The 16,650-nt window shown below is 42.0% G+C and overlaps 2 protein-coding genes across 2 annotated transcripts; both read left to right on the top strand.

The window, feature by feature from the left end:
* The first annotated feature begins 2,920 nt into the window (after positions 1–2,920).
* LOC311254577 (high choriolytic enzyme 1-like) lies at positions 2,921–4,110 on the top strand. Its single transcript, XM_084348425.1, has one exon. It carries the CDS (start codon positions 2,975–2,977, stop codon positions 3,764–3,766), a length of 792 nt encoding a protein of 263 aa, XP_084204551.1. The 5' UTR covers positions 2,921–2,974; the 3' UTR covers positions 3,767–4,110.
* A 4,241-nt stretch (positions 4,111–8,351) lies between these two features.
* LOC311254598 (high choriolytic enzyme 1-like) lies at positions 8,352–9,540 on the top strand. The gene has a single exon (XM_084348464.1). It carries the CDS (start codon positions 8,403–8,405, stop codon positions 9,192–9,194), a length of 792 nt encoding a protein of 263 aa, XP_084204590.1. The 5' UTR covers positions 8,352–8,402; the 3' UTR covers positions 9,195–9,540.
* Positions 9,541–16,650: the final 7,110 nt, after the last annotated feature.

The raw sequence follows: 16,650 nt of genomic DNA, 5'->3' as shown, positions 1-16,650 counted from the left end.
ACCAGCTGTTTGTTTGTCCTACAGCGCCTCCACCTGGAGGAGAGGAGCAGTGACCATCAGTCACACCATCACTGACACCACACATACACTCAACTAACAGGGTCTTCTGTCAGTGTTATAGTGATTAATTAGTATGAATGCTTCTGTAATGTATTAATATTATTAGTGTGAAAGCTGCAGTAATTAGTAAATAATTCAAGTTTCTCTTTTTTTCCAATAATTGACTTTGTAAAAGAAGTAAAAAGCTTTAAGGCGGTCTGTAGACAATGTTCCATTCACATCCTATTTTACACATCGAGGACGTTCAAACATGTGACAAATACTCTTTTAATGTTTTTAATTAATGCTTGTGACAAAATATATGAAATTTTGGACTACATTTCGAGTAATTAAGTGTTTAACAGGTTGTTAACAAGTGTCCCGATATATCATGACAGTGCTACATGAACAACAGGAAACATGTATTTTGATGTGACATTGTCAGGGGGTCAGGGAGGTCAGACCCTCTTAAAGACCTTCCCTTCTGTTATAAACACAGACACTTGTTGGCAGCCAAATGCCAAAAGTCCACAAGTAGATCCAGCTGCAGCCGCAGCAGGAACGTGAAGGATGCAGAACTACCAAATATAGTTTCTCCAGGTTTCATGGGCTGGCTGGGTTAGAGACGAGACCAAAAACTACTTTTTGATGTTCATCAACTCATTAACTTCAGGAAAATTCAGAATGTTCTACATTGAGACTTTTTAAAACAAGTTTTAACATCTAGTGGATGCAGTCTGATGAAGTTTATGATCTTCTGCTTTGTACTGTTTCCTGTTTTTAAGGCACATTTGTGATGAAACGCTTATCATCCATTGGCACTCGGAAAGGAGTAAATCATCAAATTTTAGAGTATTTATCGCGTATTTAGTTAATAGAAGTTAATTTTGTGTAAAAGTGGTGTAACACATTCATGATAAAGAGGCACAGCTTCCCCAGACCAATATGGCAGCCATGTTGAAGCATCACTCCAAAGAACAGCAGCGACACCACAACAAGCACAGCCTATTTCATGTTCAATGACTATGACTATATGAGCTGACAGTTATTATAATAAGATAAAGTTACAAGTGTAAATTCCACATTTTTAGTTAAATACTTGTTTCACATCTCAGCTCACAGTCAGTGGTGAGTGGCTCTGACTCTCTCGTATACTCAACAAGTAAATGGAAGTGATGATTTCAAAAGCTGAACTTTCCAAAGAGAAACTCAACAGGTACAATAGATGCAATGATGATGTTACTGTAAAGCTCTTTGTTTAAAAAGTTTTTGTTACTTGGAGTATCAGAGATAGAGGCACTAATTGACATGGAGATTACAATTCAGCTTGATGCTCCTCAAGAACTTCCACTAATTTCTTTAATTTCTCTAGGAATCCCTCCAGTGGTGGAAAGTCAGGTGATGTCTTCTTTACTGATGCTATCATTGGATCTATCATGCTCATATATTTACTCATGAGCTCTGACAGGGTGGCTCTTTTTGCCTAATGGGGAAAAAACAACCATTTACCTGTACGTCATGTCACCACCTCAGTTTGCTGTGTTGATACATAATGTTGTGTCCAGAGAGTATTCCATCACTAAATTTACTCCCACAAAGGAACATGTTGACCTGACTGACTCACGTTCAAACTGTCCAGTTCTTGTTGTTCTTGAACTGCAACTTATTATATTTAAATATTTAAAGGTCTCGAGGATAAACTATCTTATACTGAGTTTCTTATCTTACCTGCTTGGTGAATGGAAGCAGAGCTTCTGTGCAGAGATGAAGGAAAAATGGATAAATTACATAAAATGCTTTAATACTTCTGGTGTCACCTCCCAAACAGCACAACTCACTGTGTTATTTGATTGTTGGTGAGAATGTGATGCATGTTATGAGACACTGTCAACTGTCTTTACCCTGGTAGTTCTCTTGTTTCATCTGTGAAACCCGCCCCAATATTACAACTTCACTCCGTCTAGAAACAATGTAATCTAAAGGGGTGTCAGTAATTCTTTTATCTGACTTTTGTCAAGAAAACCAATAAGCAAACTTCCCAAAATATTACACTACTCGCTACTCTATTAAAGGGTAACTCCACCAATTTTACACTTTAAAGTGTGTTGAATGGTTTTGGGGGGTACTACTGCATATGTGAAAACAGTAGTATGAAGCCTTTTGTGGCTCCAGAGGAAGCTGCATGTAATCTGATAAATGACCTCCTGTGATGTCACTGAGTGGCTAAGTTGCATTGTGGGTAATGTAGAGGGCAGGTTTGAAAAGCAGACCACTGATCTGCATTGCACTCCTATAACAATGTTGTGTTATTATGCACAGTTTATAAACACATGATCAAAATCAACACAGTCCAACCAGAGAGATCACCTTTTTCATTCCACACATTCCAACCTAAGTTTGTAACTTCATCAGTCCAGTAACGGATCAGTGGGGGAAAAAGCAAATATTACTGCAAGTGTTCAGATGGTGTTCGTATCTGTTCACAACATTTTTACCTGTTCATGTATTAGTTTGCATCCCAACTATTTAATTATACACACTAATAAAGGGCATGGAACAACTACAAGAGGAGCTTTCAAAGAGACAATGATATATATTATTCTGTTTGAATTAAGGTTAGTTTGACAGAGATGATGTGACGTCTTGTTGGTCGAAGACCTTGTAATGTGTTTATCTTGACAGAAGCTGTGTTCATCCATCTACTGACCAGAGATAACAAACCATGTTTAAAAAGTAGGTTTGTCTGTGGAGTCCTCCCCTCAGAGGTTTATTTAGGCCTTGCAGTGAGGACCCCAACCCATAATCCTCCTGCAGACACACCTGTAGAGGAGAGTATAAAGAGCCTGGACTGAACTGAGTCACACATCAAGCTTCACAGAGTCTCTCCACAGCAGCTCTCCACAGAAGCTCCACAGCCTCCAGACCGACCCTGAAGATGACTCCCTCTGCCAGCCTGCTGCTGCTGCTCCTGCTCGGCCTCTGTCAGGCACATCCTCTCCAGGAGGAAGGAGGCCAAGAAGAAGAAGAAGTCCCAGACACCATGGACATCACCACCAGGATTCTGACCTCCAACAACGCCACCGATGAGTTCCTGCTGGAAGGAGACCTGCTGGCTCCCACAACCAGAAACGCCATGACGTGCTGGTCCCAGAGCTGCCAGTGGAGGAAAGCTTCCAACGGCATGGTGATGATCCCCTTCACCATGAGCGCTGAGTTCAGCGGCTGGGAGAGGCAGAAGATCGACAACGGCATGAAGGCCTTCCACAGCAGTACCTGCATCCGCTTCGTCCCCCGTCAGAACGAGTACGACTACATCAGCGTGGAGAACAGAGGCGGATGTTTCTCCGCTCTGGGCAGAACGGGAGGCAGACAGGTGCTCTCTCTCAACAGGCAGGGCTGCCTCTACCACGGCATCATCCAGCACGAGATCAACCACGCTCTGGGCTTCCAGCACGAACAGACCAGGAGCGACCGCGACTACTACGTCAGGATCAACTGGGAGAACATCGACCCCAACATGGCCTACAACTTCTACAAGCAGAACACCAACAACCTGAACACCCCCTACGACTACTCCTCCATCATGCACTATGGAAGAACAGCCTTCTCCATCCAGCACGGCAGGGACTCCATCACCCCCATCCCCAACGCCAACGCGCAGATCGGCCAGAGGCAGGGCATGTCCTACTGGGACATCATGAGGATCAACCTGCTCTACGGCTGCTGATAATAATGCTGATGCTGGCCAAACAGCTTCCTGGTACATGTGTGCAGTGATTGTTCAAACTCATTACATACTGTACAGGTACAATAATAAAAGCAACACACCTGTACGATCACGGTGGCCTCAGCCGCTAGAGGAATGGACGCTTCTCAAAGAGCCACCACTCTGTCATCTGCAACAGATACAACATGATGCTACCACTTTCTAATATGTCACCTTTACAAAGTGTTGATGAGTTGTAACCTGTGGCTTTATAAATGATTAATCAATATATTTGACCACTTGACCCCTGACCTTGTGGCTGCCAGGCATTTGGAAGACAACCTGTTTATTAAAGTGTCCATCCGCTCAAATATTGTTTTGCTTATTGTGACTTATTACTGAAGTTTGAGCTTCACTGTGCAGTGATGTACGTGCTGAGTTTGACCCCAGAAAGTCGTTTTTGAATTCATCTGCTGAAGGGCTCACCTCCTATAAAAGCACGACACCACAACTGTTGGAAGCCAATCATGGTCAAGTATGTAACGTGCACAAACCACCAGTGCACACTGAGAGAGAGAGAGAGAGAGAGAGAGAGAGAGAGAGAGACAGAGAGAGACAGAGAGAGAGAGAGAATAGACTTTACAGTGAAGCAAGAGGCATTTAAGTGTCCAGTATTTAAACTTTTCAAATGATAAACATTTGCATAGTCATTGATTTAGGATCTTTTCTTAATGAGGGAGAAGAAGTACATGTCATTTTAAGATTTTTTATAAAGGTAAAATCATATCAGACACAAAATATTATTCAAAGCAGAATATCTTATGTGTTCAAACATGTCTGGAGTAGATGTTAAACATTAATATCTTCATATTGATGCATTATCATTTGTTTTTTGTTTTATTGGTTTACACACAAATAATGCAAATTAATATTCACATGAGCGACACAACAAGTGATAGAGAGGTGCAACAAACCCTCAGAGGTGCTTGAGCTGGACACTGAAAAGACCACATTGGTCCATCAAAAAAAAATTATTAAAAGGATGGGAAAGACATCAACTTTTAATGTGCGGTGCCCCTCCAGCATGTGGCGCTCTAGGTGACCGCCTGGATGTCCTGTGCCCCCTGATTGTCACTGTGTCTGTCCTGTAAAATGTCTTGTGAGTCCACACTGCAGCTGCAGGTTTGTTTCGTCACTAAATGCCACCTGAGCGTGCTCCCTGATGACGTCACGTCAGTCAAAGCCCAAACCCTCTATGACGCAGAGCTCTCTCGCCGGGTGCGGTGGCGCGCGCCTGTAATCCAAGCTCCCGGGAGGCTGAGGCTGGAGGATCGTTTGAGCTCAGGACCTCTGAGCTGCAGCGGACTGTGTCGATCGGGTGTCCGCACTAAGTTCGGTATCGATATGGTGCTCCTGGGGGAGCCCGGGACCACCAGGTCGTCCAAGGAGGGGTGCACCGGCCCAGGTCGGAGACGGAGCAGGTCAAAGCCCCCGTGCCGCTCAGTAGTGGGATCGCGCCTGTGAATAGACGCTGTAGTGCAGCCTGAGTAACACAGCGGGACCCAGTCTTTATACACTCTTTCTACTGTTCAACACACACACACACGCTCAACAACAACGTCTGTATATGTTACAACAGCTTCATCACTGCTCATTTAGCTTCTTGTTTCCATCACAAACCTCCACAAACCAGCTGTTTGTTTGTCCTACAGCGCCTCCACCTGGAGGAGAGGAGCAGTGACCATCAGTCACACCATCACTGTGACACCACACATACACTCAACTAACAGGGTCTTCTGTCAGTGTTATAGTGATTAATTAGTATGAATGCTTCTGTAATGTATTAATATTATTAGTGTGAAAGCTGCAGTAATTAGTAAATAATTCAATTTTCTCTTTTTTCCAATAATTGACTTTGTAAAAGAAGTAAAAAGGTTTAAGGCGGTCTGTAGACAATGTTCCATTCACATCCTATTTTACACATCGAGGACGTTCAAACATGTGACAAATACTCTTTTAATGTTTTTAATTAATGCTTGTGACAAAATATATGAAATTTTGGACTACATTTCGAGTAATTAAGTGTTTAACAGGTTGTTAACAAGTGTCCTGATATATCATGACAGTGCTATATGAACAACAGGAAACATGTATTTGGATGTGACATTGTCAGGGGGTCAGGGAGGTCAGACCCTCTTAAAGACCTTCCCTTCTGTTATAAACACAGACACTTGTTGGCAGCCAAATGCCAAAAGTCCACAAGTAGATCCAGCTGCAGCCGCAGCAGGAACGTGAAGGATGCAGAACTACCAATTATAGTTTCTGCAGGTTTCATGGGCTGGCTGGGTTAGAGACGAGACCAAAAACTACTTTTTGATGATCATCAACTCATTAACTTCAGGAAAATTCAGAATGTTCTACATTGAGACTTTTTAAAACAAGTTTTAACATCTAGTGGATGCAGTCTGATGAAGTTTATGATCTTCTGCTTTGTACTGTTTCCTGTTTTTAAGGCACATTTGTGATGAAACGCTTATCATCCATTGGCACTCGGAAAGGAGTAAATCATCAAATTTTAGAGTATTTATCGCGTGTTTAGTTAATAGAAGTTAATTTTGTGTAAAAGTGGTGTAACACATTCATGATAAAGAGGCACAACTTCCCCAGACCAATATGGCAGCCATGTTGAAGCATCACTCCAAAGAACAGCAGCGACACCACAACAAGCACAGCCTATTTCATGTTCAATGACTATGACTATATGAGCTGACAGTTATTATAACAAGATAAAGTTACAAGTGTAAATTCCACATTTTTAGTTAAATACTTGTTTCACATCTCAGCTCGCAGTCAGTGGTGAGTGGCTCTGACTCTCTCGTATACTCAACAAGTAAATGGAAGTGATGATTTCAAAAGCTGAACTTTCCAAAGAGAAACTCAACAGGTACAATAGATGCAATGATGATGTTACTGTAAAGCTCTTTGTTTAAAAAGTTTTTGTTACTTTGAGTATCAGAGATAGAGGCACTAATTGACATGGAGATTACAATTCAGCTTGATGCTCCTCAAGGACTTCCACTAATTTCTTTAATTTCTCTAGGAATCCCTCCAGTGGTGGAAAGTCAGGTGATGTCTTCTTTACTGATGCTATCATTGGATCTATCATGCTCATATATTTACTCATGAGCTCTGACAGGGTGGCTCTTTTTGCCTAATGGGAAAAAAACAACCATTTACGTCATGTCACCACCTCAGTTTGCTGTGTTGTTACATAATGTTGTGTCCAGAGGGTATTCCATCACTAAATTTACTCCCACAAAGGAACATGTTGACCTGACTGACTCACGTTCAAACTGTCCAGTTCTTGTTGTTCTTAAACTGCAACTTATTATATTTAAATATTTAAAGGTCTCGAGGATAAACTATCTTATACTGAGTTTCTTATCTTACCTGCTTGGTGAATGGAAGCAGAGCTTCTGTGCAGAGATGAAGGAAAAATGGATAAATTACATAAAATGCTTTAATACTTCTGGTGTCACCTCCCAAACAGCACAACTCATTGTGTTATTTGATTGTTGATGAGAATGTGATGCATGTTATGAGACACTGTCAACTGTCTTTACCCTGGTAGTTCTCTTGTTTCATCTGTGAAACCCGCCCCAATATTACAACTTCACTCCGTCTAGAAACAATGTAATCTAAAGGGGTGTCAGTAATTCTTTTATCTGACTTTTGTCAAGAAAACCAATAAGCAAACTTCCCAAAATATTACACTACTCGCTACTCTATTAAAGGGTAACTCCACCAATTTTACACTTTAAAGTGTGTTGAATGGTTTTGGGGGGTACTACTGCATATGTGAAAATAGTAGTATGAAGCCTTTTGTGGCTCCAGAGGAAGCTGCATGTAATCTGATAAATGACCTCCTGTGATGTCACTGAGTGGCTAAATTGCATTGTGGGTAATGTAGAGGGCAGGTTTGAAAAGCAGACCACTGATCTGCATTGCACTCCTATAACAATGTTGTGTTATTATGCACAGTTTATAAACAAATGATCAAAATCAACACAGTCCAACCAGAGAGATCACCTTTTTCATTCCACACATTCCAACCTAAGTTTGTAACTTCATCAGTCCAGTAACGGATCAGTGGGGGAAAAAGCAAATATTACTGCAAGTGTTCAGATGGTGTTCGTATCTGTTCACAACATTTTTACCTGTTCATGTATTAGTTTGCATCCCAACTATTTAATTATACACACTAATAAATGGCATGGAACAACTACAAGAGGAGCGTTCAAAGAGACAATGATATATATTATTCTGTTTGAATTAAGGTTAGTTTGACAGAGATGATGTGACGTCTTGTTGGTTGAAGACCTTGTAATGTGTTTATCTTGACAGAAGCTGTGTTCATCCATCTAATGAGCAGAGATAACAAACCATGTTTAAAAAGTAGGTTTGTCTGTGGAGTCCTCCCCTCAGAGGTTTATTTAGGCCTTGCAGTGAGGACCCCAACCCATAATCCTCCTGCAGACACACCTGTAGAGGAGAGTATAAAGAGCCTGGACTGAACTGAGTCACACATCAAGTTTCACAGAGTCTCTCCACAGCAGCTCTCCACAGAAGCTCCACAGCCTCCAGACCGACCCTGAAGATGACTCCCTCTGCCAGCCTGCTGCTGCTGCTCCTGCTCGGCCTCTGTCAGGCACATCCTCTCCAGGAGGAAGGAAGCGGAGAAGAAGAAGAAGTCCCAGACACCATGGACATCACCACCAGGATTCTGACCTCCAACAATGCCACCGATGAGTTCCTGCTGGAAGGAGACCTGCTGGCTCCCACAACCAGAAACGCCATGACGTGCTGGTCCCAGAGCTGCCAGTGGAGGAAAGCTTCCAACGGCATGGTGATGATCCCCTTCACCATGAGCGCTGAGTTCAGCGGCTGGGAGAGGCAGAAGATTGACAACGGCATGAAGGCCTTCCACAGCAGTACCTGCATCCGCTTCGTCCCCCGTCAGAACGAGTACGACTACATCAGCGTGGAGAACAGAGGCGGATGTTTCTCCGCTCTGGGCAGAACGGGAGGCAGACAGGTGCTCTCTCTCAACAGGCAGGGCTGCCTCTACCACGGCATCATCCAGCACGAGATCAACCACGCTCTGGGCTTCCAGCACGAACAGACCAGGAGCGACCGCGACTACTACGTCAGGATCAACTGGGAGAACATCGACCCCAACATGGCCTACAACTTCTACAAGCAGAACACCAACAACCTGAACACCCCCTACGACTACTCCTCCATCATGCACTATGGAAGAACAGCCTTCTCCATCCAGCACGGCAGGGACTCCATCACCCCCATCCCCAACGCCAACGCGCAGATCGGCCAGAGGCAGGGCATGTCCTACTGGGACATCATGAGGATCAACCTGCTCTACGGCTGCTGATAATAATGCTGATGCTGGCCAAACAGCTTCCTGGTACATGTGTGCAGTGATTGTTCAAACTCATTACATACTGTACAGGTACAATAATAAAAGCAACACACCTGTACGATCACGGTGACCTCAGCCGCTGGAGGAATGGACACTTCTCAAAGAGCCACCACTCTGTCACCTGCAACAGATACAACATGATGCTACCACTTTCTAATATGTCACCTTTACAAAGTGTTGATGAGTTGTAACCTGTGGCTTTATAAATGATTAATCAATATATTTGACCACTTGACCCCTGACCTTGTGGCTTCGAGGCATTTGGAAGACAACCTGTTTATTAAAGTGTCCATCCGCTCAAATATTGTTTTGCTTATTGTGACTTATTACTGAAGTTTGAGCTTCACTGTGCAGTGATGTATGTGCTGAGTTTGACCCCAGAAGGTCGTTTTTGAATTCATCTGCTGAAGGGCTCACCTCCTATAAAAGCATGACACCACAACTGTTGGAAGCCAATCATGGTCAAGTATGTAACGTGCACAAAACCACCAGTGCACACTGAGAGAGAGAGAGAGAGAGAGAGAGAGAGAGAGAGAGAGAGAGAGAGAGAGAGAGAGAATGGACTGTATAGTGAAGCAAGAGGCATTTTGTGTCCAGTATTTAAACTTTTCAAATGATAAACATTTGCATAGTCATTGATTTAGGATATTTTCTTAATGAGGGAGAAGAAGTACATGTCATTTTAAGATTTTTTATAAAGGTAAAATCATATCAGACACAAAATATTATTCAAGGCAGAATATCTTATGTGTTCAAACATGTCTGGAGTAGATGTTAAACATTAATATCTTCATACTTGATGCGTTATCATTTGCTTTTTGTTTTATTGGTTTACACACAAATAATACAAATTAATATTCACATGAGCAACACAACAAGTGATGGAGAGGTGCAACAAACCCTCAGAGGTGCTTGAGCTGGACACTCTCCACTGAAAAGACCAAATTGGTCCATCAAAATAAATTATTAAAAGGATGGGAAAGACATAATTTTTTTTAATTTGCGGCGCCCCTCCAGCATGTGGCGCTCTAGGTGACCGCCTGGATGTCCTGTGCCCCCTGATTGTCACTGTGTCTGTCCTGTAAAATGTCTTGTGAGTCCACACTGCAGCTTCAGGTTTGTTTCGTCACTAAATGCCACCTGAGCGTGCTCCCTGATGACGTCACGTCAGTCAAAGCCCAAACCCTCTATGACGCAGAGCTCTCTCGCCGGGTGCGGTGGCGCGCGCCTGTAATCCAAGCTCCCGGGAGGCTGAGGCTGGAGGATCGTTTGAGCTCAGGACCTCTGAGCTGCAGCGGACTGTGTCGATCGGGTGTCCGCACTAAGTTCGGTATCGATATGGTGCTCCTGGGGGAGCCCGGGACCACCAGGTCGTCCAAGGAGGGGTGCACCGGCCCAGGTCGGAGACGGAGCAGGTCAAAGCCCCCGTGCCGCTCAGTAGTGGGATCGCGCCTGTGAATAGACGCTGTAGTGCAGCCTGAGTAACACAGCGGGACCCAGTCTTTATACACTCTTTCTACTGTTCAACACACACACACACGCTCAACAACAACGTCTGTATATGTTACAACAGCTTCATCACTGCTCATTTAGCTTCTTGTTTCCATCACAAACCTCCACAAACCAGCTGTTTGTTTGTCCTACAGCGCCTCCACCTGGAGGAGAGGAGCAGTGACCATCAGCCACGCCATCACTGTGACACTACACGTCCGGTTACACTTTAAGTTCAGTTTCTGTGTGCACACAGAGAGACGGGCCTGGTGCACGTGTTCATCTCCTCACGTTCCATCGTCTCCGTAATGGCGCACGAGACAAAAACGTTGTTGTTTTTTGGCATTTTAAAAAAAAAAAAAGGCCCAATCGCCATCTTTTCCCCTAAATTTTCGACATTAAATATCTATAAATGATAACCCTCAGACAGTAATAACAGCATTTAAAAATCAGTACACAACAATGAACACATTCCTCACCTGTCGCGTGACTTTCAGCACATTCTTATCATCTAAACATAATTTTATATGGAGAAAATGTCCAGTATCACCCAAAACTGACTTTTCCTGAAAAGCTAGCTAAAATGCTATCAATATCCTATCTGTAAATTAAACAAATGGTTCAACAAACCCACTTCTACACGTTTAAGAAGATGAATAAATACATTTGGTGTGATAATTAAAGATGTCCTACCTGCAGAGACTCTGGACAGCAGGTGCCTCACCACAGGGGGTCCACCAGAAACCACTTCTCCAGCAGTTAAAGGTGGTTCACACTCTGCTGTAGTTGTCCTCTAGCAAAGTAATTTGAAAGGTTTCTTAGAAAAAAAGGTAATTTTTCAGGTAATCAGGTGATGTAAATCTGAAAAATGATATTCTTGTAGCAAAACCAATGTTGTTCAAGAAATGTCCAAATAAAACAGACCTGCTGTCACGATGTGGCCGTGGCAGTCAGGGTTTCTGTGTTGATGTGTGTTCAATGACTGGACACCATCTCAGGCTTGTGCTTTTCCCTCTGTGTGCAAATCCTCAGTGTCTCTCTGCTCGTCTCACAGCTTCATCTGTCAACCTGGAATCCATCCTCGTTGCCACCAGACCACGCCATCCTGCCTACCCTCCACGCTTCCAGCATCTTAGTATGTTTGTTTGAATAAATCACCTTTGGACTGATCTCTGTCTCCAGTCTCTGCATTTTCCATAGAGAAAACACTGTTACAGGCAAGAAATACTCCCCAAAAAGTGTGTAAAACACACCCCCCCAAAATTGCTGCTGGCACATTATGTGGGCCCACAATGCCACCTTCATATTTCTGACTGCCCCCTTATATATGTCTGCCTAAAACAGGTCCTGGTACTGACATAAATTTTATTCAAATCCAACCACAACTAGAGTTAAATAACAGCAGTGACAGCAACTTTACTAACTGAGGTATGGAGAGAGGAGCTGACAATGTTGAAGTGGCTCCATCATTAACATCTGTTGTAAGAGATACAAGAAGGTAAAGGATGGTAAGTGACTAGTCTTTGAACAGTGTGTCTGTGTATCTGTTCCCTTGATATGTTCGAGGGAGAGGCCAGCAGAAAGGCTTCATTGCCCTCTTGTGAAGAGAAGATATGACATCACTCTACCTTCCAACAGGCCTCCAGTGAATCTCAACATGAATAGCGTACGTGAGGATGTCTGAGAGGCACATGACAAGGTAGGAAAGAGAAGGAACATGTGCATCTCGAGAGAAGTCAGAAGTTTACCCCACAAGTTGAAACTTGATGCCACGTTTCACAACTGTGGCAGATGTTGGGGACGGAAAGAGAGTCAGAGAGCTCTACAGGTGGACCCTGAGAGGGAGGGAGCTGACGGCCAGGTTAGTCACAGAAAAGGAATTTATTTACATCAGTTTAACACCTTAAGAGATTGTTTTTCATACGAGGTCAAGTTACACGAAGGCTTCTCAAAGGCCTCTTCAGGCTGAACTGATCACACTCCGTTTGGCACATGGCCTAGATGACCCAGTGGCTGATCGGGCTGCCCATGTGCCTCAGCTCATCAAAGAGGTGGTGAGAGGTTGAGAGGTGGTGTTTTCCAGGATGGTTTTAATCTTGTCCATCATCCTCCTCTCCACCATTGACCCCTAGTTGTCCAGTTCCAGTCCAACCACAGAGATGGCTTTCCTCTCTCCCGTGTTGAACCTGCTTGCCTCAGCAGCCCTGATGCCACCACCACAGTACACCACAGAAAAGAACAGCACACTTGCACACACTGAAAGAGGTGTGACTGTGTTTCATGGCAGGTGAGTTGTTGATTAGCGGAGGAGCGATGATGATGAGCCCAGCAGCGGCTCTGCGGAGCCCTGGATCACAATGACATGATGCTGATAGATAATGAACTGGCTCGTCGAGGAACATCCTCTGCAGCATAACACTGTGGACACAGGGAGAGGGATGATCCGGTTATCTTGAAGTTTTAAATCTTGTAGTCATTATCCTACAATAACATATCAATAATAATTATAATCACAGTAATAATCACACTAATTGTACTGTTGGAAATCATATGTAATGTGACCTCTCTGATATTCAAATATCCCCCTGAGTAATTTACTCTGTCACTAGAGGGCACTCTTATCCAAATAAAATTAAACTAAGGAATCATTCAGTCACATGTTGCAGAGATTTGCAAAAGGGTTAGTAATTAATTTCCACAAGAAACACCAGAGTTTACAATTAATTTATTATTATTAACAGCAGCAGACAAGCTTTGGCACTCTGAAGGAATAAATACCATAATTTATCCACACATGTATTAAAGCATACATCAAAATATAAACTCTCTAATGTGTTTGGCACATTTTCTTTTGCAGAAAAACACGATAATTATCACATTCAAATCCTTAAAATGGCCCCTACTCCTCCTTCAGTTAAAATTGTGTAATATATGATAATGCAAATATTAATTTTATTTCAAAAGTTAGTTCACAAGTTACTGCTTGGCACAAGATGTCTCACTGTTAAGTCCACTCAGTGTTTGTGCACTGGTGGCTTCACGTTTTAACATCATACTTATGGATGCTGAAGATTGGACCAGGATTGGCTTCCAAACTCTTTGCGATGTCACAAAGAAAATTTACACTCTCAGCAATGAAATGTGAAAAAAAACCTTCTAGTGTCAAACTCTGCACTTACATCATTCTGCACAGTAAAGCTCAAACATTAACAAGAGGATCAACATGTTTGACTGGGTGGGGACTTTAAATGTCCTACAGTTAACTTTCAACATGTTATGGAACTGTCTCAATTTCACACTGATGCTCCTTTATGACGTACATGAGACTATTAGTGAGATGATCAGCCATTTCTTTATAGTTAGTGTAGTTATTCTGAGTGCCTGTCGTCGAGTCAGGTAGATTGTTGAGGATGAATTAAGAAGTCTGAGGAAAAAGCAGCTCAGTAGTCTGGTGGTACGGCACTAAACCAAAGTTTATCTTGTTTCACCAGCGTCATGTTTCAGTTTTTAATCTTACATAGCAATAAATAGATACATGACCTCATCGACATGCATCCTGCAAACAGCCATGTGTAAAAAAGAAGTATTAAAAAAATAAAAATAAAATAAATTCTTTCACTGACTTTTAAAAAAATATGCACATGCCAGCCAGATCAAGATCTTTAAACACAAAGCTTATCATCATCTGATGATTGTGAGCATGTTAGCGGGCTAATGTTAGCATTTTTCGTTCACATTAGACTCTTTTGTCTTGATAGATTTGTGCATCCCTGGAAATTATTATTTATTGTTGGATAATTAAACCTTTATCCTGGCACGGTATTTCATAATTATTCACTAAATACAAAAAAATTACTATTCCACTATGTACTTCCAAAAAATGATGATTATGTACACAATAATCTTTGAGAAATGACATAAATGACATTTCTCAAAATTCCCTATTTTCAGGATAAAGACAATACAACATATTCCACCATAATTCTTTTATAAAATAAAAAGAGCATAATATAGCAATATGTCATATAGTAGCCTAATTGCTGAAGGCAGCACATTACCCCTCAGTTTGCTCTAACTGTTTGTTAACTGGAACTCTGAGGTTCACTGAGACGAGAAAGTCTCCTTTTGTGGATGCCGTTAACCATCTGCTGTGGACCCATTAGCTCTCTTTGCTTGCCATGGAATGGTGCGTGTGGTTTCAGACAGGTGAATGATTCAGAGGCACATAACCAGCTGTGCCTAGGAGCTCAAAATAATTGTACTTAAGCCTAGATTTAGCTGACGGTTGAGTAATAAAAAGTGAGTTATGTCCACTGAGAATTCAGAAACAGCAACATCATTATTATTTTAGTCTATCTTCCCTCTATTGGGATGATATTTGAATCCTTGACACCCTTAGAATACAAAGCCTTCCTCAGTTATGTCAAGGCTGACTGGATATTATTATGTTTTGGATGACTAAATGACTAAGTGACGAAGTGGACCAGTGGCGACAGTAAAACATCCAATTCAGCATTTTGTTCTGGGTATGGGTGAGCCTGAGATGACTCGGTGTGTCTGAGTTATCCCTCCATATTCCCAGAGAGAGAAGACAGCAGCCGACAAGCTTTGGCACTCTGAGGTCAGCGAGACAGGGCTAAAAATATTTCAAATGGGTTTCCTAATTCATAAACCTCAACCACCTCCATTAGTGTTCCATCTACAGTTCTACAGAGTAAAAGTACAAATGCATACTCAAATTTATACTATAATAAAATGTACATTTTTCCTTATAAATTATTATTTTTGGATCCATATGTTACAGTTAGACGATAAGTTAGTCAGAGAAGTCAGTCTATGTATCCTGGTTGAATGACCGGCCACAGAAGTGAAAATTAAATGACAATTCAATCTGATTAAATCTGCAGTCTATCGTGGAATCTCCCCGCTCGTTAAAGCATTTAAAAAACATTCTGGCTTTTTTGTATTTTAATTCTCGATAGTTGCTCTTCTGTGACCGCTTCAATCAGAACTACAAGAGACATTGTAATCTGTGGTTTCAGTTTCCTGCAGTCTAATCAGTATTACCCAGTCAGTGTTAGAAGTTAATTAATGAATACATTTAATTTCCTGAATTTAATTGAGTGAGTCTTGTATTGTTAAGTAAGTGTTGCTTGCAAACATACATTCCTTTTTATTATTAAGGTATTTTGGTGTATGAGAAACATCAGCAGTCCTGAGCCACATGTCTTCAGAAGGAGGAGTGGGAACCATTAAACCAGCAGAGTTTCCTATCATTACATTTTCACTTTCATTTTAACTTACTGAGAGAGTGTGTAGTGAGAGTTTTCTGAAGTGCTGAAGTGCACCTGGTGGATGACATTCAGGTTGAAAACAAATGAATGTGTTCAGAGATGCCTTTTCATTTGAGGAAAATGGCAGAAATACAGGAGGAGAACAATAGAGAAAAAGAGCAGTGGGTTCAAAACTGTGAGAGGTTGTCCTGTAACACATAATAGATTTTTGTTTTCTTTTTTTTCCGTTGGCCAACACTACAGTATTTTCTTACTGTATTTTCTGATCAGTACACACTTTCAAGGAATAAACATTTCTAACATTTGACATCTTGTGCAGAAAATGTAAATCATTTGCAATAAATTATGATAATCATTATTTTCCCCTGTACAGTATGTAGGATACACTGTCATACGTCCATGAATGGCACCAGGTGGGCATAATGTCCTCACAGTTATAACCAGGACTATCACTCACTGGCTTCCCACGCTTCAAGCACTGTCAAAAGTGTTTGGTCACTGCACTACTTGTGAGTGTTTTTTCTTTTGTGCCTGTATGTTTTGATGTCTTTGAAAATGATCACTGTCATTAAAATGTTATTGTTCAGGTGAGAATTGACCACTATCCTGATTTATGTATGTAT

The sequence above is a fragment of the Pagrus pagrus genome (assembly GCF_965226575.1).
Source record: "Pagrus pagrus genome assembly, chromosome: 1".
In the NCBI taxonomy this organism is placed as follows: Eukaryota; Metazoa; Chordata; class Actinopteri; order Spariformes; family Sparidae; genus Pagrus; species Pagrus pagrus.
Note: the sequence above shows the minus strand (reverse complement) of the source record. Positions and strands in the feature narration are given on the sequence as shown.

What these genes read in the sequence shown, in the direction of transcription:
- LOC311254577 (XM_084348425.1), top strand. Translation starts at nt 2,975, where the DNA reads ATGACTCCCTCTGCCAGCCTGCTGCTGCTGCTCCTGCTCGGCCTCTGT.
- LOC311254598 (XM_084348464.1), top strand. Translation starts at nt 8,403, where the DNA reads ATGACTCCCTCTGCCAGCCTGCTGCTGCTGCTCCTGCTCGGCCTCTGT.